We start from the raw sequence: 24,886 nt of genomic DNA on the forward strand, positions 1-24,886 counted from the left end.
CCTTTCATCTTGTTCAACCTCGAACAATTTTTTTTTCAACTTACCGACGCAACTTCCAACGAACACTCGATGCTCGATCGATCGAGCAGGAGGTGTGCGTCGCGTACACACTTACGTACGTACGCGATGTTCGAGCGCCATAGGCGTAGAGACTGACAGGGGCCTCGTTAGTCGGCGCGAAGCACGAGGTTAGAGAGTCAGTGGGGCAGCCGTACGCCCACGTTTGCTCGGAACGGAGTCACCCAACGCGATCCGTAACCGTCGGAATCCCTTTTCGCAACGGCGGGCGTGGCGTGAACCTTGAATATTTAGCCAAACTCCCGCGTGTCGCGAAAATCTTTTCCTTGAAACGGTGTTCAACGGCCCGTATTAACCTTTCTCGTCTGTGCAACTCGCATGTCTCGTTCCTCTCTTAACAACGTTCTTCTCGAAGCTTTTAAGACAGGGAAAAGAGGCTCTTCTCTCGTTGTATCGAGAAGAGAACGTTGTGTGTCCAAATAGGAAGCGATGTTTCGACGATCGTGTTAGTTGGGATTTTTCTAAAAATTTTCTGAAAAATCTGCGCGTATATGTAACTGTTACGATTGTTATTTTTGCTTTAGTACAAGACACGGTGACACGGTGTCGCAGATTCCAAGAGATTGTGTCGGATTTTTGATGCCAGTTTCCTCTCGTGGGACTTATGCGAGATCCATATGGGATACTTTCGCCCGCATACCGAACGTTGATTGGAACGCAGGGAAAACAGCCAACATGCATTCGACCAATGGGAATTCACTATTTTATCGGCTCGTAAACCTGAATCGTGAGCAAAATCAATCGGAATAAATCGATTTAAACGTTTAACAAACTTGTCGATACTTTATCTACGGTTTTACTTCGATTTTTATCGCGAATTTTGTGTACGTTTACGAAATGTGATATCTAGAATTCACTCCTAAGCGTACTTCAGCAAGCAACAAGCATCTTACAGCAAACCCTTCGTACAATCTATAATTTCACCATCAACATTCATTTAAAAAACTCAAATTATTCGCTGTCTTTATCTCTGTATTAAGAAACGCATATAAAATCGCTTTATCTCGACCGAAAGAGTCGTCGTTGTCGAAAAGGATTAATATGTTTCCCCTTGAAACCATAGAAAAGAATAGCGCGCGTTCGAAAAATTTGTATATCGGATTAAAATTGCATCCTCGGAAGAAAACGAGATCGGCAAAGTCCGCTTTAAGACGGATGATACCGGAGGCGAGTAAGCCAACTTCCGGTTAGTCAAAGCCGTGACACGTGGAGAGCGTGCGCGAGAATCTCTCTGTCTCTCTCTCTCTCAGCTACCAGCGCGGTTTGCACCTGCGAGAATCGAGCAACGTCGATCGCCGGCCCACAGTTCACTCGCCCATTTACCATTCCACTCCCGATCTCTCGATCCATCGTTTGGAAGGCGAGAGGCCAAGGGCGGTGGAGAGAGCACGCGGAAGACGCGTCCCCGTCCCTGGAATTCTCGTAATTTACGCTTCGATCGTAACTTCGACCCTTTTCTCGCGCTCACGGCTATCGATAAATCAACACCGATCCGACATCGATCGCTTTTAAGGATCTCCTCCCCGCCTTATGAATCGCCACGCTGATAAGCAGGCAGCAGGTATTTAAAAAAAGAGGCGGCGAGACTCTTACTGTTACTGTGCACCGTTTTTTCCCCCCACCTTTCTAGAATTGATTTCTATCCCTCTAGCGGGAAGAGTGCGAGATAGGGAGCGATTTATGCGCCACCACCAAGTCCTCCGCCAAATGGCGATGTATATATATACGTGTATTTATTTCGTGTCATTTATGCGAAGTTTGCCTCGTAAATAAGAGAAACGAGGCGCGCGTACGATTTGTTTAAGTATCGTGTGATGTTATGTTCTCTCTCATCTATCTTTTTCGAGATTATTGGGACGCGAACGCGTTCGAGAGTAAATGTTGGCGCAAAGATGGAGAGTCGAATTGAAGGTTAGAACGATGAATAATTTCGCGCTCGGCAAGTTGGAAACTTTGGTAAGACCCGAAAGTATAAAGCATCGCGATCTTTTATGTTCTTGCGTAGTGGAAAGTGCTTATGTTCTATTTTCTCGTTTCTCTTTCTTTTCGAGACTGCTACTGGTCTTGATTTGTCTCTCTTTTTAACGCTGTTTCTTTTTAAAAGTGAAGGCAGAAAAATAATATTCATTCGTCTTCGCGATATATAAAATCGAAAATCGGAAGATAGATTGTTGCGAAATTGGACGAGCAAAGAGGCAAAAGTCTCGAGTGAGAAAAGAATCTCTTTGTTCGAAAACGCGTGCAAAAGTGGGCTTTTGAAAGGAGCGGAAAGGATCGTAAAGTCGCTCGGTTTTAATGATATTTCCGCTGCGAGTTCGATATTCCTTCATTCACATGAGTTTCGTTCCAATTGCACGGAAACCTACTCAAACTTTTACGAGAAAAAAACTTTCCTCTTTTGGACATTTTGATCTTCTTTCGAGCGAATCTCAACAAGATTTTCATTCCGTGAGATAAAATTTTTCCAATTCGCTTTTTTTTTCATGAACATCGAATATCGCAATGGCTGCGTGATCGAAAGGAGGCAAGGTCAAAAGAGAGAGGAGGCGACAACCCTGTGGAAAATTTACATGCAAATGCGAATTAACTTTATTTTTAAATATTCGATACCTTGAAATCGATTATGCATCTACAATTATGTACCATTCACTTTTATTATTATTATTATTATTATTATATCCAATCCAAAAACTTGTTTACCTTTTTGCCAGAAATCCACTTGCTCGGGATCCATTTTTTTTTTAAATGCCAACTCCATTCTCTCTCTCTCGAGTTTCATTTCTATTCTCGCGAAACGTGTAGATAAATCTTGTGAAGAAAAAAACGTCGCTTCTCTCACATTCGAATTTCTTCCAAAATTTTAATTCGATAATTAAATCTTTGAACAAAATGAAGCTAATTAGATAAAGTAGTAAAAAAAAACTTGAACAATTAAGAGTTCCGCTTTTATTCATCTCGAAAGATTCGTTCTCTTCGCTTCCTTCGAGCTTTCTTCGAGAAGGAAGCGCCGCTCGCCACCCGAGTTTTCCCTTAATGGACATAAAAGCGTACTTTACTGCTGTTCGTATATATATATATATACACACATATACGCGGGATACCTGTAATTTTGATATTTCCTTCATTTACAACACCGTTCATGAATCGCCGTTTATAGAGATGTTTCTTATAGAACACGTATAACCTCCATTCCACACGTATACGCGTGAATTCTCTCTCGAAATTGCTTGAGAAATCGAGGAGGAAAAATTGGATATTTTTAAAAATATCCTCTCTATATATCGTAGTCGACGCTTTTCCAATTCCCTTTCCCCCATCCTTCGTATAAACACGTTTCACCAAACTTGCGACCTAGGCTTCTTGTGTCCGCCTAGCGGCGAAGTGCGAAAGCGGCGGCGGTTCAACAAGAGATCGAGGAGAGAGCCGAGGAACCGAGAACGGTAAAACGCATAAACGTAGATTCTAAAATACAATGCAAACACGAAGTGGCTAGCCTTGAATAGGGGGAGAGGGGCAAGAGGAGGGCGTAGCGTGTTTTTTAGAGAAATTCTCGCTATATAAAGGGGTCGATGAACTGTCATCACAAGAGGAAGAGATCCTCGATCCTCCATCGTTCGCGCAGGATACGTATTATATTTTCTTCGATTAATATTTCTACGAATTTCTAGAATTTCTAGTTTAACGAGTCGTTTCTCGTTTTCGCATAATTCCCGTGTGGCGAACACTTGCAAGCTCCTTGGGATGGGACAATATAATACGCGCACACACACTGCCTTATAAAATGTTAATGCATTTAGAGGCGAGCGGTCTGAAACGTTGCAACGTCGCGTTCGTGCGAAAACTGTTGGCCGTGTGTTGGCTCGAAGTTGTTACGGAAAAACCGATACTGGGATTGTGCGATAACAATATTTTTATGGTGTCTCGAGCATGATAAATCGTTATTCAGTTTTTTTTTTTTTTTCTTTCGTTCGAGTAAAGAGAATCCATCAATCTTCCGATGAAACTGAATGAAAAATCGCGATTCGCTATCCTCGTTTCACGATCCATTGGCAATTCCAATATTATCGATGAATTAAGGCATCTTTATTAATAAGTAATATATGTAATAAATAATTATTAATGAATAGTATCTCAAAAGTAGTTGCATTTCTTTTTTTCTTTTGCAATCGTCCGAAACCAGAATTGGGCATTTTTGAAAAAGTAAAATGGTTAAAAATCTCGAATAAAATTATTTAATCAAATGCTCGAATAATATTTATTCTGGATGGCTATTACAATCGATCCGATTTCTCACGTAACCTCATTATTTCCAATTATTATTAGCGATAAATTATCGAAGTAACTTTGTGAAAGTAGCTTCGACTATTAAATTAAATTTTCCCCGCGAAAATATTATGTTTATTTTTTTATTTCGCCAACGATTCATCCCAATAAATTATCGGATAAGGATCGGATCGAATTAAAGAGGAAAGAATTTCATTTAATTATCGACCAAATTGAATGCAAATATTTGCACGCGATTAATTAAATAAACGATCCGTCCGTATCGAAATTCTAAATTTATTGGATATGAATATAGCGAGTCAAGGATTAGAATTTTATTAATTTTCGACCAAATTGAATCGTTACGCGCACAAGTATTTGCACGCAATTAATTAAATAAACGATCTATCCGTATCGAAATTTTAAATTTATTGGATATGAATATAGCCTGTTAAGGAAAGGATTAGAATTTTATTAATTTTCCACCAAATTGAATCGTTACGTGTGTAAATATTTATAGATGGAAGGAGGATTGAAACTAGTTAGAAACAAAGTTAGACATCTCGAACGAGTACGGTTCCATACGGTTGGAAAGAATCCTTTTCGACAGCCGTTACAATTATTTCCAATTATTATTTCGAACGATAAATTATCAAAGTAAGTTTATTCGCAACTATTAAATTTTTGCTCGTGTCACCGAAACAGCCAAGATGAGATCTGAAACGAAGCCACAATTTTTTAAAAAAAGAAAAGGAAAAACGACGATGTTCCGCGGTTGCACACGATCGACCAAAAGAATTTGCATCGAATGCAATAACTTATCAAACGGTTGAGAAACGCGTGCAACCGTTCGATGTATCTTGATTAATAACACAGGAAGCTACTACACAACTCTAAGAATACCCTGTTCCCATGTCGCAGGGAACGCGATAAATTATGGCTTACCATGCGGAACGAGTACGGTTCCATACGGTTGGAAAGAATCCTTTTCGACAGCCGACCGATTCCGATCATTCGGGATGGCCGAGTTACGGCCGGTATACCAAACACCGATTGTTATCTCGAACATCGAGGATATATTCGCCACGAACAGAAGAGAAGAGAGGAAGAGAAGAAAAGAAAGAGGAGGAGGAGGAGAAAGAAAGTATGGAAGAATGAAAATATCGATCGACTCGCGATAACGATCGAGCCGATATAACTTTAACCAGAGCAAAAGTCTCAAACGGTGACAACTCCATTTCGAAAAATCGTGCGCGAACGAACAGGGTCCCCCGTTATTTCATTTCAACCACTTTACGGTTGTCTTTCGATAAATCGATCGAATATCTAGATCTAGATATTACGTTTGCGCCGCAATAGGCGTGGAAAGAATTCCTGGATCGCGGTCCAATTTCGCCTTATTTCTTAAACAGGCCTCCAGAAGAGATAGAGGGATCAATGGTTTGTTCCGCGTTCGTTTGATTTATCGATGGGATCATTAGCGATGAGAGGTTAGGTTAGAACACGTGGTGTATTATATATATATATATATATATATATATATGTTCGAAGAGAGAGAAGATGCCGCCGACCGCTCATCCCTTTTTTTTTTCTCAGTCAACATTTAATAAAGTCGCGATTAATGGTAGGCCGCTTAATAACGGTAATATAAAGTACCAAGGCGCGTTACCCCGTGAAAAATTCGATGGTCGTAATGATCGACCGTGTGGACAGATCAGCGAAGCGAAAAATGCGTGGCGCTGGTTGTATTTTCCCTAGACGAGACCAATAATTATAAAGAGATCAAAAACCATAAATTAAAATTAATTTCGATTTTATTTCTTATTTCTTTAGAATTTTTTTCAATTTTTTAATCAACTTACGCACTCTTCCTTTCCAAATTTCCTTTTCTTTTCTCGATATTTTTCCTTCGGTTTTAAATTGGAACTCGACGGGCACGCCTTTCTCGAATTTCTAAAGCCAGATAAAGATACTATCAGTTTGAAATTTCTGGCATCGAGAATTCGAAATTTCGTTTTAACACCAGGAAATTTCTTCGAATATTCGTCCATAGTTTATTCGAAACGATTCATTCCTATCCCTCTTGCCGATGCGGGACGTCACGGCCCATAAACCTTGGCGAAACGTTGGCGCGTTATCCACGCGATACAACCTGGGTCCCTCTGTTCAGCCACCTCTCTGGAACAACATCGACGTAGACCAGTATCCCCAGCAACGACGATACGGAATAAATATAGAGGATGATCGCGGCATAACAATTTCACGATCACGAGAAAAACGAGAGTCGACGAGGGAGCTCTTTTCCTCGATCGAATTCCTTGGCTTTATCGACCGATTTCGATATTTCGATCGGCGGATACTCGGTAGGTATCAGTGGAGAACTAGTTTTTCCATTCCATTTTTCTTCTCTTTTCATCTCGTGAAAAATCATGGTGATCGCGTGCCTTGCGAACGAACGCTTAGCTAGATGACGTACGAAACATATTACCGACTGTTTGTATTTGCACGTGGGCGTTGTCGGTGCATGTTTCTCTTAAGAGAACGATCCGTATCCCGTGGCATCGTATCCGCCGCGTATCGTCAATTCGAAAGAACTTTCTTTCGAACAAATTTTTCCTTGAAGAAGAAAAATTCTCACGAATGCTTCCTTTCTAAAATTTGCAATGAATAACAGTGAGCAAAGTAGCTCGAGAAACAAAATTATTCTACAGTTGGTAATTAAGGACGTTCCTTCGCAGGAATGACTTACGATTCTTCCTGGTCAAATTCGTTTATAAATTATCACATCGTTGCGCTCTCCGTTATTTTTCTTTTTTTCTCTCTCGAGGCTTGGAACATTCGTGCGTTTCACAATGGACGACACGCGAACACGGAAAAAAACTTTCGTCTAACCTCGTTCATCCGTGGTAATCCCGCGATGAATAGAGGGTAGCCATGTTCGAGCAGCGCGTTACGGCGTGTTTCTATGTGCGACCGTAGGTGGAAAGAGGATTCGCCTTACGTGGGCGTTGTTGGATATCGGCTCGAAGATCGTTCCATTCCAACATTGACAGATTATTTTATGGGAGAAGGAATAGGATAATCGTATCGATAAATATTCCGAGAGAATGTGTGTACACCGGTTGTACATAAATTGTAGTTTGATTTTCGAGATGCCGCGGTTTCGATTCAATTGCGCCCGATGTAATTATTCTTCTCTCGGTGTCTGTCGATAACCTCGTCACTGTAACTTTTTTCGTCGTAAATCGTCGTACACCGATGATAATTGATCGATCTTTCCCCGATCGGAGGAAAATACGATCGTCACACGTGTAGAGTGACGCTTATTCGCCTATTCTTCAGAGAACAATCGATCGAACGTTGACGCGTATTGATTTATACGTGTTATACGTGTTTATACATGCATCAGCGTAGGCATAGAATGTTCCAATTCTTAAATATTTTAGATTTTTTTTTTTTTCATGTAGAATTATATCTCAATTAATTAAATAAAATTTAATTTTTTAATTGATTCTAAACCATTAATATATATTTTTTTCTATAATTATTGTTTATAGAATTAGAATTATATGAATTTGAGGGAATTATAATATATTAATATCGAGATCCAATATACGATCAATTATTTTAGAATGGAATGGATTAGGATTAATTTATTTTAACTGAATTTATTATAAAAATCCGGAATAATAACTATTATTTTAAATCATGTAGTTGATTCACGTTTATTAATAATAACAACCAATAATAGCATCGACACGAATCTCATTAAAATATAATAATTAAATGTTCACAAATGAAAATAATTTAATTACGTTTTTGAATATTCGAATTATAGCTCTTCCACTACAATATAACGTGTAATGTTAAACGTCTAAAGTGGAAACGTGTTTAATTAAAGAACAGTAATATTATTATTCGCAAGAATTTCCGTTTTCTAAGTTTTATTAATTTTATCAAACACTAGAATCCGCTAAAACTTCATCCTAGAGAGAATTGTCACCAAAGAAAATGAACGAAAATTAATTCCTCCTCCCAAAAAAAACAGAAATGAAGAATACGGATCGAGAAACCGATTCAATAATCCGATTCGAAAAGAGATCGAAGAAATAGTCTAACAAAGCCTAGGATTCCAAATCCCTTATTTCTCGAGAAAAGATAAATTTGACTTGAATTAATCCTTTTCACATTCTTCGTTATTTGCCTATCGTTACTTTTGCACAAAATTTACTCTCATCGATCAGATCCTTTCGATCGATCAATGTGCATTTCTTTCAACAATTAGTAAGATTCGAGACGGGGATTCTGTTTCGGTTAGTTGGCAATCGCTACCGCGGTCACGACTTCCGCGTTTTCACCAGCCAGACTCGTGTTCGCCGAACCGAGCTCGTTTCGCGATTCGTTCGAGTCTCGGCCAACATCGATCTTCCTTGTAATCGTGGACAAGCGGGTGTATATAACGGTGCTCGTGTGGCATCATAGAAAATAACACAGTAGTGGGAGGAGGAGATCGGTGGAAATCGGTGGGCCAGTAAAATCGCTGCTCTCCTCTCTCTCTCTCTCTCTGCAAAAGCGATTAAATGATCGATTTATGATTCTCGCCAGTGGTGGTATCTTTCTGACGTTGCAACAGCGTTGCATAGGACACACGTTGCGGTAGATCGTAGCCGTAAATTTGTTACGGATATTTAAAGTTCGTTGAAATTACACGATTTTATTTGCAGTTTTACTATTGAACAACAATTGTGCCAGTGGCAATTATTTCATGTTACAAAAAACTTCAAATGTTTTGTAAAACAAACGATTCGAATCGGTGCGTTTTATTTATTGCTGCAAAAAAAAATTTCGATTCGTGAGGAAATGCACGAGGAAATCGATCGAGAAGGATGAATATTCGATTGAGGAAAGAAGAAAAAAATTTTGATGCTAATAATAATCACGAATAAATAAGTAATCGTGATGAGAATACGGGAAGTTAAGTTTATTTATTTATCTTCTCGGGAGGAAAAATACGGTGATATTTGCGAACGATTATTCATGGATGAAAAGAATTTCTTTTCTTTTTCCGGCAACCCTTTTTTGTCGTTTCGTTCGCTTCGAAGCGTCTTTTGTAAAGAGGTTAACAAAAAGATTGAATGCAATTAAAAAAATGCTTCATTGAAAATGGTAATTAAAAAAAGAATAAGGAAGAATTAAAGGAAAGAATAAATTAAATTAAAAGAAAAAAAAATAAACCGAGATATAAATTAATTCGTTAAAAAAAATATTTTTCTAACTGTATAAAACGGAGGCGGAAAAGTTAATATTCCAAGTTAACGTCCTTCCTTCAGCAAGAGTATTATCCTTCTCAACATTTTGATAGCGTTCGATATCGATCGAGTTTTAGTTAGCTATTTGCCAGGCACTATGAAAGATATTTTATGGAAATACGCGCGAATATATATTCGAAAGGGAACGATCTGGAAAATAAAAAAAAAGGGCTAAAGGGCTTATTCCATTTCGGATTCGGTTATATTTACACAAAAAGTACGAGTCGATCGTATCCACCATCTTTCGAATGGTTATTCTTTCATATAGGAAAATACTTAGTTACTCGTGTCGACCGTATTCCAATCTCCTCTTGGAAATTAAGTTGCAAAATTTCAATTTTTTTTAAAATCGTTGTCGTTGTGACAACCGTGAATATTGTTTGAAATAAAAGCTTCCTGACGTACCTGCGCGTACCTAAATACGTGTACACAACAACTCGTTGATAGGTACTATCGATTCAAGGCGCGTAGCTTATGTTATGAAAACCGGATTCGAACGATCCACGACCACAGGTCCGCTAATGAGAAGTAGCCTTTGCATCGTTGCCTTTCTGCCTTCCATCTCTCTAGGGTATATATATCCGAGAGAGATAACAAAAAAAGGAATATATTCGTTCGTAATAACCAGTACGAGAAACATTTCGAAATAAAACGAATTACCCTTGACGAAAAGGATACACAAGTTATTACACGGAATAAACAGATTTATAAATCGTAATTCTCTTTTTTTTATCTCTATATTGAGTCGATTTTAAATTTATACAAATTTGCATTTTTCAAACGCGTATCAATGGCTTCCAGAGATTTCCAAAAAAGTCGATTTCTGCTCGCGCCACCGAAACTAGTCCAGTGGCCATTGCGAAGCGATCAAGAAGAACGTTTCAATCGGCGTGAAATGAACGGTCAATCGTCGTCGTGTGATTGGAATCGAGCGGTAAAGCCGGTGCCAAACCTGTGACAGCCGACCGATTAATTACGAACCATCCTTCCCATCTTTCCCATTCTCGAAAGCCTCGAGAACCTATTTCAAAGATACGCAAAAAAAGAATTATTCTCGACACATTTGACACGTCGATTGAAAATAACTGTCGCGAACGAGTTACGAAACTGCTGCTACTCGTTGATCACGTAGGAAGAGAGAAACAAAATACCAGTTACTTTATTCGAATATCGTAGAGAGACGAAAAGAAAAACTACACGCGGTACGCGTGCAACCGAGCCACGACACGCGGCAAGAAGGGAAGGGATCTTTCCATTTTCTTTAAAGACACCGTTGCGCACTCTTCTCTCTCTCCGTACAGCGGAGGAGCAAACCAGTTCTAAGCGTATGCACGCGATACCCGTCTACCGACGCGAGCCACTCGAGTGCCATCTTACTGCGCGGCCACAACCGAACCGAGATATCCCCCCCCCCTTTCTTCCCTTGCTCGAGAAACGTTAAGCCGTCGTATTTTTGCGCTTCCAATACTACGAACAGCGAATCCCTACGACCGGTTCGCGTGTTATATACAAGGCGCTTCGAATCTTCTTCTTCCAGAATTGCCCGTTTCGGTTAACGTTTCGAACAATGTTTGATCTAACTTTTATTCGAAATGCTCGAGCAACGTATTTGTATTTGTTCCGTTGTAGTCGATGCTTCGGACGATAAATTATCGAGGTAAGCTTGAGCTCCGAGAAATAGGGCTTGGAAAGAGATTGAATTTTTTTGCTGTTTTCGAGACGAACAATGGATCAAGTATCTTCCTTGTTTTTCATCATGAGATGAAAGAAAGTGAAAAAGCGATGAAACATCATATCGATCGTGTTAATTATAAACCCATCACGATTATGCAAGAATTCGGAAAATTTGCAAATATAAATTATTCGTTTTATTACATTTCGTAATTATTAGTATCTCGTATTACTATCCAAATTTATACCATTAACTTTATCGATTCTGTCTTTATTCAGAAAAATCAAAAGTATAAAATTGTTCATTTCATTTTTTTATTTATCATTATTCTGGGACCTCTCGCAACGAAAAATAAAATGTGGCTACTCGACATGTTTGTACTCTTCCCCCCACGCAGACAATATTGGATTGTACGCGGCGTAGACCAACAATTTTTTTTCATCGTGAAAATTCCAACCTAGAGGGATAAAATTTTTATTCGACCCTCAAAGTTTTACTGTTTTTTCAATATAACTCTATCTCGGAATATTTTTTCTTTTCTTTTTTTTTTCTTTTTTTTTTACAGCGGATTAAAGCTCGTTGATTAAGTTCACAGCGGACAGAAGATTGCGTTGCGTGCATCTCGCAGAGATTACAGGTTGGCGGTCCACACAAGCGAACGGGCACAATATTGTGGTCTCATTACGGCGACGAAGAGTTTCAACACGGCTTAAATGTAAACCATGAAACCAGGTCGCTCGCGTAATTTCGTGAGAATCGCGGGGAACGACATAACAGTAGAAATTTTATTCCATCGATGCTCAGATTTTTCAAATCTGATCGTTCAAAATCAACGCGGAGAATTTTATGCTAATTCGATCTCGATTCGCATATCTCGACTGTTCTTCCTTCTCGAGAAATCGATAGTTACTCCTTTGTTTATACTTTATTATCTCAAGATCAACGAGTCGCACCTGCGTGCGCCTTTACTGTTATAATATCCATGTTATGCCCGAGGTATCATAAATTTTTCAGCAAACCCGGCTGGGGATGCGTTCGCGGAGATAATTCGTTGCAAAGTTATTCCTTCGAGATGGGGAAGAGGAGGAGGGAGAGAATATACACGACGGTGCTTCTCACAACGAATGCCATTTCTTCCTTTTATATCTCTCACGATTTCCAAGATTTTTCGAAACGATCAAACCGCGTTCCATTCGTGTAAGAATAATGCGAACCACGTCGATAACCGATTTCTAAACTTTCTAAGCGTCGAAAAAAAAGGATAATTTCTCTTTCGATCCCCTTGGCACCGAATGGAAAAATTCTTTACTCGTGACGAAAGAAAAAGTTGCTTGTACCGTTCGATTCGGTGTTGAAAAGAAGAGAGATTAAATTGAAAATAAAAAATTGATCGAATTAGTCTCTCTTTAATTGGGAAATATTATTTCAGAATGATCTTCTCGTGCGGATTGAAATTGGCCGAGGAGAAAAGGAAAAAGAAAAAAGAAAAGAAATTTGTCCGTTCAACGAAGAAGAGATCGTAGCCGATGCTTTTCGAGCGAGTCCTTTTATCGTGGCGATAAAGGAATTTGAAGAAACGTTGAACGACAAAGGAGCACCGATCGATGAAGATCGGCGCACAAAGGGAAAGTGATTCAATTGTTAACCGGCCAACCACGAAACCGCATTGCCACGGTGTTGTTTCTTCGATGTTGCCCCATCGTTCTTTCTCGATTCCTCTTTGAATCGTTGCAAAAGCTTTGGCTGCGGGTATCGATTTTTAAAACAACCAACGAAACGAACGCGAAATTGCCCTCGCGAAAACGTATACGCGATATTAAAACTTATAGCGATTGCCAACAACGCACCGATCCTAACAAGACCGTCATTTCGCCTCATCTGGAATGCGTATTGCCTCGAAAAATTCTCGAAACTGACCGAGGAAAATCGATCCTTAAAAATCTAGCTTCCTCCCTATCTATTATTATCCAATCGGACGTGGAATCGAAATTATTACGACGACCAATCATCGTTCCTCTCCCATTCTTCCCATCAGAGATGAATCAATAACGATCCATTGGATTTTGCCCACGCACGTGCGATCCTCGGCTCGGTGTATACCTGAAACAGGGCGCAGAGCGTTTCGTTCGAGTCACGCTATTACGCTCGTATTACGACGAGATAAGAGATTCTTCCTACATTCGCCTCGTGATGTATGTGCGCTTCGCTGGCGCATGCCCACAAGTGGTATATTCCAATACTCACGGAAAGAACACGGCTGGATCGGAGAATTGGAAAATTTTTTTATTAGACGATGGAGCAACGAGTGGCTTCCTCCTTCTCCTCCTCCTGTCAAACGTGTATGTAAAAATAGAGAGGGGCTGTTGTAAGCATTTTTATCCTCGAATCTATCGAGCGAGGTCGACTTTAATAATTAACGTTTATCCGTTCGTCGGTGAAAATCGTATCGTTCGCGCAGCATTTCGTTCATTATAGATGATATTCCGTGGTTGGAACGGAATGCCAGCTCGCCGAGAGCTCACCTTTCTCGGTCGTTATCCCCTCGCTCGCTCGCAGAGAGAGGAGCACGCGCACCTTTTAATCCCTTCCAATAGACGGCCGTGTATACCGTAAAACGCAGCGCGACTAGACACAGAGGGATAATTAGTCGACCGTGCTCGAAGCATCTGCACGTGCGAGTGCCGGTTAAACACTGACGGGAAACCGAGGACGGTTGGAATCCCGCGTCGTAAAATTCCATACAGGCGCGGTGCCCTCGTGAGAAGAAATATAAACACGCGCGGATTTTCGCGCAACGGTTCTCCTTAATTTCTCCTTCTCGATTCAACCGTCCGGATCCCGTAAATATTCCCATCGAGAATTTTTCACGCTACAATTTTTACAGTTTAACATTATTGGTTATAAATAATATATCGGTTTACATAAAAAATTATCGTGCTTGTTTCTCGTTGATTTGTTTTATTTATTTTTTTCTTTTTTAGATTTGTAATTAGACAATTTTATAAATAATATTTTTTTTAAACGTCCGATGAGAAAATTATGCTTGTGCTTGTTTCGTCGATTTTTGAACGAAAAATAGGACGATACGAATTATATCAATTGTTTATTTATTAGGTTTGAATTTTAATAATATCGGGTTGAATATGAATTTTTCATCGCGTATCATAAACCTGCGAGACACGATACGTGTAATATATGAATATCGATTGGATTCTATTGTTTATTTTTTTTCTAGTGTTTTTGATTTTGCCGCGCGTTGAATATGAATTTTTCACATACCATAAACACGCGAAAAACGAGTCATCGCGAATATCGATTTTTTCCCCTATTGTTCATTTCTTCCCGGTGCTTTTAATTTTGCCGCATTTTCAGCACGAATTTTTTCGCGTATTATTAAACACGCGAAAAATGATACGCCTGATATATATATATATATATGAATATCGATGTTTTTCCCTTTTGTTTATTTTTTCTAGTATTGTTTGCCGCGCCTCAAATATGAAAACAATTTTTCACCAGATACTATAGTGCGAGCATCGATATTTTTTCTATCGTTTATTTTTTCTAGTATCAAAATTCTACTTTCGAATATAAATTCTTTTTACGCGGGAAATTTGAAAAAAATTCTCTCGACGTAAAAAGAATAACAATTCGTGAAATTAATATTTTTATATTTTTAATATTCCATATAACTCACAACACCCATCTACGTTCACTGGTTATCGATTCTGAGTACCAATTTTCTGCTCGTCGTTAATCACCATTACGAAAGTCGTAACGTGAATTTTTATATATATATATATATTTATATACGTATGTATATATGTATGTATATAAAGTTCGAGTTTTAATAATATATATGATCATATTAAAGCACGCATGAAATTACTGAAAAGTAGCCGAACGAAGCAGGCAATATCGTTAACGACCGTTCCCCCCTTCCCCTCCCTCTTTCGAATCGTAAATTTTTCAGAATAACCGATATACGTTGCGACTCGCGTTTAACAACGAAATCCCGTGCCAGTCCCTCATTTCAACGTGCGGTTAATTGCATTTACACCGAGGCTGCTAATTACGGGTCGTGCATATTAAAAGTAAACGTAATTACCGGCGTTGGATAATGACCACACTCGCGGTATTACACGGTATAACAAAGGCAATCGAAGCTTGCGGTTTCGCGTTAAAGAACCATTGCCTCGCTGACAAACGCTAAATCTGAATACCATAACTGCCGCTTTATTGCATAACTGTTCAAGTACAAGTTGTAATTGACAATACGGATTGGAATAACGGCTATCCCGTATCCAATCTAAGCAAAAGAAGATTATATTGCTTATATTTAACAGTGGCCTGACTTATCAATATCCAATATCCAATATAGTCGAGGCATAATCGGTTAAAACCGGGTCAAAACATACGTGAAAGGATATCAACAGGCTGATATCATTCGTCTTTTGACAAATTATAGCGTGTGTGTGTAATATACGAAACGTGTATTATATCTCGTTTAATTCAATTTGACAAATTTCTATGATAAATCCGTGCGAACATAACCTGTATAAAGCGAATCGATCAATAAACTCGAATTACGAATCGAATTAAAAATTGTATTTTATTATTTTGTTATTCGCGATAAATTCGAGACGTTGCTGGAGAGAACATGACAAGGTGTCGTATTTCTCTCTCTCTCTCTCTCTTTATCGAATTGCAAATTGTATAAATATACGAAATATTTATAGATACGAGAATAGTTCTTAATGTATTTAATACTTCTTGGAAATGTGAAAAGAACTGTGTTTCATTTTGCCAACGTATATATTTTACGAGGCATTAAAATTCATGACGTTACGTAATAATTACGTGTCAACCAATATTGAAATAAGCCCAGAAGACGCGATAAAATATCCGACTTTGACCAATAAAACTAGACGCAGTCTACGGAAAGGTAAGAACAACTGGGAAGAAGAAATTAGAAGAATCGTGAGAGAGAGAGAGTCAACTTCGTTTCGAGAAAATTATATTTAAGAAACAGTAAAGATGCACGTTGCCGTTGTTCCAACCTCGTTCCCGCGAGGAAAGAGACAAAAGAAGCAGAAAGCGAAACGTTGGGAGGGAGGGCTGGTCTTAGGACAGAAACTAAATCTGCCCGTGTGATTCTTTCGTTGCATCCACGTCGTCTAACCGCGAACCGCACTGTTCGCGATACCGCAATGGCCGAGAAAAAGATTCTTGGCATCCGGTGAGGAAGGCTCCAAGCCGTCATTAAATTTCTCGCCAACGAATTTCATTATGTAAACGCAAACATTTTTCGATCAAAGGCTTTCTAATTTCCATCCGTCCCTCGAACAAAGTGCCCTCCCTTTCTTCAGCGTGGAATTTTGCATGGAAATTTCGCGAAGCTTTGTGAAATTCTTGAGCTCGAAAAAAAGACGCCACTCTCTCGAGTTTCTATAGGCGAGAAATTACGGTGGATATGGATGGTTTGGCCCTCGAGATGAGCACGAAAATTCCAACACAAACGTTAGAAATGAACGTGGTGGACACGATGATTTATCGTGGAGGAATGGAACGAAGACAGAAAGTGGAAACGAATTAATCTTGAAAGGAAGGAAGGAGAATTCGAAAAGGATGGGCAATGATTATTATCCTTAGAACGATTGAAAAGAACAAGAAATTATATATTCGAATACCAGAGGTTACCATCGCGTAATTGAAATAAATCCGAAGCGTGTTGGATAAATTAAATCGTATTAATTTCTCGAACACCTGTCGTTCTCGAAACCTGTCGTGCAACGTAACGCGAGCATCAGGATTTAAGTTTCGGATTATTCATAACTTCGCTGGAAACTAACAAACTCGTTTAAAATTTCCACTCGTTGGGAAACTCGATATCGTGTTAACCATGGAAAAGTTGAAAAGACTGTAACTATTCGAGAGAATTTAAATTTTGAACGTGCATCGTTTGTATCGACAACCTCGACCTTTATCCACGATTTATCGTCGGCATAATGTTGTCACGTCTGTAAATATGCGGAAATACTGTCGAACCATGTCGTGCCACGTTCGTCGTCTTATCGAACATTTACGATCGACTGTTACAAGAAACGAAGACAGTCAGCCTGGGCGCAATTCTCTACAGCAGAAAGACGAAGCGTATCGAAAGAAAATTCGATCGCGCAAGATATTTAATTCAATGGACGAAAGAAATGATACTCGACCGATAATGTCGCAACCGGAATTATCTAGAGACACATTTTGTACATTTTAATGTTATAAAAATAGTAGAATTTGCAAAAATCTAATATATTTTATTTTAAATAAAATTTAACACGTGTATATTCGCGACGCAACATGGTCGAATAGAAATAGACAGAAATTGAAACGACGACGACGTTTCAAGAGACACCTGTTTAGGAATACCGTTAACCAGCGTCAAGGAGCACGTGTCCTGACAGTGGAAATTCTAAATTCCACGCCATTATACACAACCACGTTACGAACGTACGTTTTCGCGTAACGAAGGAGGGAGCAAGTTGCAACCGACACGACCACGATGGTCATTACATCGTTTATCTCACGGAAATCGTAGACTCGCATCGAAATAAGTAACGCGTTGCCCGCACTGAAAGCCTCCTCGTCTCCTGCATGCGTGCGTACGTGTGGCTGCGAGGCGCATGCGTCGGATCATCCCGAAGTGAATATTCAACTGTACACCAACTATATCCAAGGATCGCATAAGAATATATCTATCGAGGCAGGCGTAAATACGCGCAAATAGAGTGTTCCAGAAATATAAGCCGGGCAGGCGGGATCGTGTTTCCGTGAAATTCTCGAATGGCCATCTTGGGCGGAAATGAATCCTCGGATGTAATTACGACACTGGAACATTGGAAATTTGAATAGAATGGATTCTCGTTATAACGCTCGTTCGAATGAAATTTTGTTTCGGACGAAAATTGATTAAAATTGATTCTCGTTCCTCATTTCCAGAGAGAGATCCGGAACGAAGGATTAATTATCATTCTTCATCTTTCGCCATTTTATTCCCGACTGATTCTTATATCTCTGTTATCTATCCTTCTCGTCTAATCATCGTACGAATTGTGAATCAAATTGGATCGTAATAAATACATCGAATCGATTACATTTTTACCCAAATAAATAGGCGTATCACGAGATTCTTTTCTCGATTAATGAATCCTATCGAAGAAAAAGAATTCGAATTTTACGAAGAGCTCGTCGAATTAGCTACCGATACGATCGTAAATCGTGTTATAAGCGTTTCCTGTTCTCCATGTAGGATTAGCGCATCAGTATGTAATCCAATATGACAAGTATGCTTCTTTACGCGTTCCCTCTCGCGAGCCTGGCGAGTCGTTTCTCCTGTACTTGTATAATAATGTGACGCCGATCGCAATCAGCCGATCAATTGGATTGGAAACATCTTTTATAGACGGGAAGATAGAATACATAAATGAAACTCGAGCTACCGTTAATAAAAATAGACGACAATTTATAACATAGTGTATAGACACGGTATGTGTACATGTAAACGATCCTGGGTGCGGTTACTATCCAGTGGTCGAACGAATTCTATAGCTTCGTTCGAGCTTAACCTTTTGTTTAGCTAAATCGAAAGATATTTGAATATCCATCTCATTCTTGGAGAATACTATTGGAATGATGTAAAAATTATTTATTTGAGCTAACGTGATTCGGGAAACTTACCTGAAATAAGAAAGAAAATTAAAAAATGTATATATAATTGTAAAAAAAAAAAAATTATCGAAACTCTAAAACAATCACGATTTAAATAAAAAACCAGATTCATTGACGGATATCTATTCACAGTTATATCTATACGTTACGTGATAATTGTTATTTTATTTATGAATATACCGATGAACATAAATATAAAGTAAAATCGGTGTTATAACCAGTGCTAAATTACTACCTTTGCTAATAGAAACACGATACCGTTATCCCGTTAGGTTTAACGTGTTGGTATATTGACACATTCTATGACCCGAAATTACAAGATAGAAACGATAATATTTACTATCAATTGTTTATTATCATTTAATACTTATTGCTCGTTCAAATAATAAAATTATGAAATAAACGTAAATATTCTAATTTCAGCTTTATATCGGGCGAAAAAGGAGCGAAGGATATTCGAAAAGACCGCCACGGAGGATCAATATCACTGATGGCAGCGCCAGAGACAACCAATCCAACCAGTTGACCTAATATTACCACCGGTCCATACCACGTATAATTTACTTGTGATTTACTTAATATATTCGTGTCATTCGCGTGCATACACACCACACACACACACACGTGAAACTAACTGAGGTATACGTGGAATTAACTGAACGAGAGGAACCGCGTTAAATGAAACGCGAATTCTAAAATACGAACGTGATACGTCGCGTCGTGTGCATTTCTTCGCAACTCGAGTGTGTTGCGCATGCGACGAAACGTGAGTAACAGCGCTGGCTGAAGTAAGAAAATAAGACCGCGACATTTCAAATGAAGCGTAAAGAATTGCGGAGAATCGGGAGTTGCAAAAATTGTACAAAAAGTTTGCTTTTATCCAATTCGACGTAATTTTATATACTTACAATATCTCGCGTTACATTATACGTGTATACGATTTCTTGTATCAACATTTCGTTCGTCGACATTTAAAATAAAATAAAGTAGAATTTTTTTCTAACCTACGATACAATTATATTAAAAAAAAAATATTCAAAAATAGATTAATTAAGAGTAAAAAAAAAATACTATAATATAATAATAAAAATCAATCGTTTAACTAATCAATCATCGTACAAATCAGCCAAATCAGTATAATCAATTTATCAATTTTTCATGGTTCGGTGAGCTCGCGATGGTGGTGCGCGGCGAAACCTACTTCGCGAAATGAATTTTCCGTTAGCCAAGAGATCAAATTGATCCTCGTTAACCTTGACATTTCGCGCGGCACTCGATACGGGTTTATTTTAGAAAGGTAGAATGAAACGTGCCACGAGAACTCTGACTCTACGAACAACACGGTGAACTCTAATTGAACGGATCGCATATTTGAACGATCCGTATCCAATACCACTTTTCAAAACAACCTATCGAAGAATCACTCCGAGAAACATTAACTACTCCGTTTACGCGATACATCGCCTCTCCACGTATCTGTTATCTATCAGATTACATATATTTTCTTTTTTCGAACAAATCTCGTTATTTCAGCCGCTCTCGAAACGACGGAGAGATCATCTGGAACCGAGAGGAGAGAAAAAAATGAGAATCCTCATTTGATAAAGTGAAAAAAAGAGAGAGAGAGAAGAACCCTTCGAATGTTCGTAAAACCATTGTCCGGCCGAAGAACGCTCGCCGTTTGTCCATACGCTACTTGGGCGAAGATTGCTTCCAAGAAGACGAAGCCTTTAGCGTCAGAGGCAAGTTTCGTGGCTCGCGTTTTACATCGGGTTTTCTTTTCCTAACGTCGATGGATCACGTACCGACATACGCGCGTTTCAACGTACGCGCAAAACCGACTAGCATTTCCAAGAATTTCCGTTCCCATTGAATCACAATCGACGACCGTGAGAATTCTCGCCAGTCCCCTCCCCTCCCCCTAGATCGATCAGGTCCTAGGAATCATCGTTGCTTCACGCACGAGGAGCGCGCACGTCACGTGACCGCCGCACTCTCCTCGCTTCTATTGCTAAATTCTGGACGATAGATATCGGAACGAATAACCGTTGGAGAAGAAAGAAGAGGGCGCGGTGCAACGGATGGAAAATTAGAGTCATTCGCTTCGAGCGTTTTAATATCGAAGCTTAGAACCTTCTTCCTTTCTCGTCCTCTCTGATTTTGTATCGATTCGCAATTGAATATTCGTCGTATATTCGTCACGGACGATAGAGTTATTATTACCAGTTATTATTACCAGATGGCGACAATGTAGCTTAGCTTCTGAAAACGAGTCGAGCATATTCCATATTGAATTGAACGGTGCGTGCAGGTGTTGACGAGCTACTTGGTTCAATCGAAGGAGCCACCGTGGACGTCGTATTTCGTGAGGTACGCCGATGTGGTGAACGATCAGAGGGGGATGTCGCACTTCAATTGGCCGGTGGGCAGCAGCAATTACCACGTACTGAGAACCGGCTGCTTTCCATACATCAAGTATCACTGCACCAAGAGGCCGCGGCAGGACCTCACCACCGAGGACAAATTTTTCAAGGCGATCAAGCTTCTGAACCTTGGTAAATATATATATATATATATATATCAAATGGAAAAAGCTGTCGCCGTGATCCGTGCTCGTCGTCCTTCTTTCTTTTTCCCTCCTTCCTTCCTTCGTTCACGATCGGCTGTCTTCGTTCCCATCCGTTCGTCGTTTTTTCGATGTGAAAGGAGGGAGGGAAGGCGCGGAGCGATAATTGATCGTTAGTTATCTTATACGCTCGTTGTTCCTCCTGTATCAGGTATACCAACGTTGATGTACGGACTGGCAGCGACTTTATTGATCAGGCATAGAGAAATCGTGAAAACAGCCAGAGGGGACGTGGTGATCCATTTCTTGCTGCCCGAGGACAAGGGATCCATGTATTGAGATATGCACGGTGATACGTATATACCTGTACTTACACGAATAAAATTGTAAAGTTTAACGTGATTCGGAGTTAGAAATTACTTTATCTTTAAAATTCCCCGATATAGTCCCAATATAAAATCCATGTCCAATAGTCATTCTGTCGATATTCGACGATAGCGAGCTCCATCCTGATCGCGTGTATTAATTATTCAAATTATTAGTTAGGCGTGCAAATTCGTGTATAGGGGTTCGACGATGACTCGATTTCGGTTTAAAAAGGATAATGACGTTTCAATAAGCAACGAAGTGCGACACGTGAATGGTGAATGGCGTTTCCAATCATCCGCCAATAATCGATTTCGATGACCATATATATATATAGCGAGAAATACCATTTGATTCATCGTTTTCAATCCACGATGACTAACGTCCCTTATCCCGCGTAGGATAAAGAGGAATACAATGGGAGAGAATGGAGACGTTCGATCGCATTAATATTAAACGCATTTCGTCCGATGAGCAATTAAATCACGATCCACCGTTTAACTGGATTTCCAATTAGGGAAGCTAGGAGATAAAAAAAGATTTTCTACGCGAGAATAAACCCTGTAGAAACATTTAGCAATAATTTCTTTGTTCGTGAGCCAATTCGGACTGGTAGTAAAATTGCAGAGAGAGGATTAATCTACGAAGTTAATCTAACAGGTGCATCTCACAATTTCGATGAAGATTAATTCTGGTTGGTTTGACAAGGGGATAAAAGTTGTAATTAATCGAGTGGCTTTCACTCGCTCGATTCGTATCAATCCATCGGAATAAACTTTCACCGACCTGCGCCCAACCAGCTTTCGTTATTGACCTTCAACCTTCAGGTGCACCATAACGATGCCATCCTAGAAATCAGTGATATCGGTATACATATATATATATATATATATTCGATTGTGAAGAGAGATCATCTCGAGAGGACGTGGAGTGCGATTCCATTTCAATATATATATAAATACCATAAAATATTAGACGTCTAATAAATATATTAAATTTATATCGACAGTCGAATGTTGCATATATTATCGTGAGATGTTGAAAAGAAACTTATATATATATTTTTCCCCTTCTTTTAGAAATTTTTCTGTAAGATGTGAATATCAAGTAAAAAAGAAAAAGGGGAATCGGAAATTTTTTTCCAAACGCTGGAAAGTTCAATGCCGGATGATCTTAATAAATTTGATTTAAAAAGGAAAGGAAAAATCTCGTTTAGAAAGTTCTCGTTTCTGCGGTTTCCGCGGAAATTAAATTTTCGTATTAAACGTTTCTCCGCTTTGGACATCGAAGTCGAATTCAATTTCGAAAGAAAAAGGGAAACGTAGAAAGAAGCGTAGAAACGGGGCTTCTATATTTATGAAATAATTACTTTCCTCAAATAATCTTCAATAACTTCAATACCACGAAACATTCTCTCAATTTGAACCTGATGATCAATCAATCAATCTTCCATTCATCGTCACGCTTTTTCCACAAATATTCATACCTGTGATTACTCGAGATGAATCTCCATCTCGAATCATTCAACCGTACAAAAATTATACATACATATGTACCCCGCATGATTGCATCAATATCTCTCTAGATAATAAATAACAAGATTTTATTATCGAGCGAAGCCGAAGTCAAGATCGAAAATTTTAATCCAAATTTACGGCAATCCGAGAAAAAAAGTTTATCGAAAATCCTTTTCTTCTTCTAACGGCGATCCAATCCGATCGTTGAATCAGTCCCCTCGTGTCTTCCGTGGAACGTTCGATTGGGCTCGAATCGCACGCCAATCCGTGTACACGTTGTAGCCGTCTCCATTCCTCGCGCGTGTTAACGCTGTCCTTGCAAGGAGCAGATCCTCGATCGAGCTTGCCACGGAGCTTTCGAGAGCTCCAGCGCCGCGTCACGCGCAATTAATTTCACGCGAGATCCTCGGATCGGCGCATTTGCATGTCCGATTGGACCAACGTTGAATTAGAAGATCCTATCTGCGACCGAGTCCTCGGATCGCAACGTGAGACGCTTGAACCGGAACCCGTGGAAAAGAGAAGAGCGAAAAATATTATCACGAATCGGCGAATGTAAATGTAAGATGGATTTTTAATTTAAGAAGTCCACTGTGGAAAAGATTTTTGAGAAGATGGAAAAATATCGTACGGGTATGGAATATAGATGATAATGTTATTTCATTTAAATTGGCGAATATGAATATACATATGATTTTCGATGAAGTGAGCTTCACTCCGAAGATTCGAAAAAATATCATAGATGTCCGTTCATTCAGAATATCCGTAACTATATAAATGTTTCGTTATTTCATTCAAATTGGCGAATGTAAATGTAAAAACGATTTTTAATGAAGTTTATTCTGGAAAGAAGATAGAAAAATATCACTGTTCGTAGAATATCTGTAACTATAAAAATAGGTTTGAATTGGTGAATATAAATATAAGAACGACTTTCAATGTTCGGAGTTCAGTTCGGAAAATATTCGAGAAGATTCGCCGAAGATTCTCTGCTATTAAACGCAGATATTGCGAATCTTTCAAAAATGAAAAGAATATCTTTCGCGATGTAACGGCTCCCCTGTTGGACGTTTGCGTATATCTAATATTTATTGCAAGATTTTTCCCCGCCCAGGAATGTTCTCCTATGTGCGAGCTAGGACGTTCGATATGTTTCTTCGTTTCTCGCTTTAAACGGTCGTGTTTTTTTCCCTTGCGTGCCTTGGGTGGAACCGCCCAGCGTCGCGATTCGCAAGGTGAAAGCAATGGGAACGAAAGACGGAGAATATTATTTGTAATTGTTGACCGTTTATTGACGGAAATTGCACTGTACGAGAATTTTACTTTCTCTCGAGAGAGAATCTCTGTGGTTTCATTGGAATATTGGAAAAATAATCAATCTGTTATTGTTACTCGA

General features: G+C 39.2%; 2 protein-coding genes and 1 long non-coding RNA gene across 20 annotated transcripts in view; 1 reads left to right on the forward strand and 2 right to left on the reverse strand.

The window, feature by feature from the left end:
* LOC107997405 (uncharacterized protein C15orf61 homolog) overlaps positions 1–22,009 on the forward strand; it is a 78,795-nt gene extending 56,786 nt beyond the window's left edge. For 3 of the 18 annotated variants that reach the window (XM_062086046.1, XM_028666480.2, XM_062086054.1), the window contains exons 2-5: positions 19,465–19,594; positions 20,575–20,783; positions 21,353–21,596; positions 21,819–22,009. In XM_062086046.1, coding sequence (XP_061942030.1) covers positions 20,682–20,783; positions 21,353–21,596; positions 21,819–21,946 — 474 coding nt within the window. In that variant the 5' untranslated portion in view covers positions 19,465–19,594; positions 20,575–20,681 and the 3' untranslated portion in view covers positions 21,947–22,009. Of the gene's footprint in view, positions 1–1,776; positions 2,035–6,084; positions 6,705–19,236; positions 19,327–19,464; positions 19,830–20,574; positions 20,784–21,352; positions 21,597–21,818 lie in introns of those variants that run through there. The other 15 variants (XM_062086044.1, XM_028666481.2, XM_062086056.1 and 12 more) reach the window with 13 other exon arrangements.
* LOC107997401 (cadherin-99C) overlaps positions 1–24,886 on the reverse strand; it is a 98,612-nt gene that overhangs the window by 56,292 nt on the left and 17,434 nt on the right. The window lies entirely within an intron of this gene.
* On the reverse strand, positions 6,140–7,767 carry LOC133667426 (uncharacterized). Its single transcript, XR_009832919.1, has 2 exons — positions 7,091–7,767; positions 6,140–6,992 (listed from the first exon to the last, which is right to left on the reverse strand). It is a non-coding gene; the product is annotated as an uncharacterized LOC133667426 (long non-coding RNA).

This window comes from Apis cerana, linkage group LG15 (assembly GCF_029169275.1).
Source record: "Apis cerana isolate GH-2021 linkage group LG15, AcerK_1.0, whole genome shotgun sequence".
Classification (NCBI taxonomy): domain Eukaryota; kingdom Metazoa; phylum Arthropoda; class Insecta; order Hymenoptera; family Apidae; genus Apis; species Apis cerana.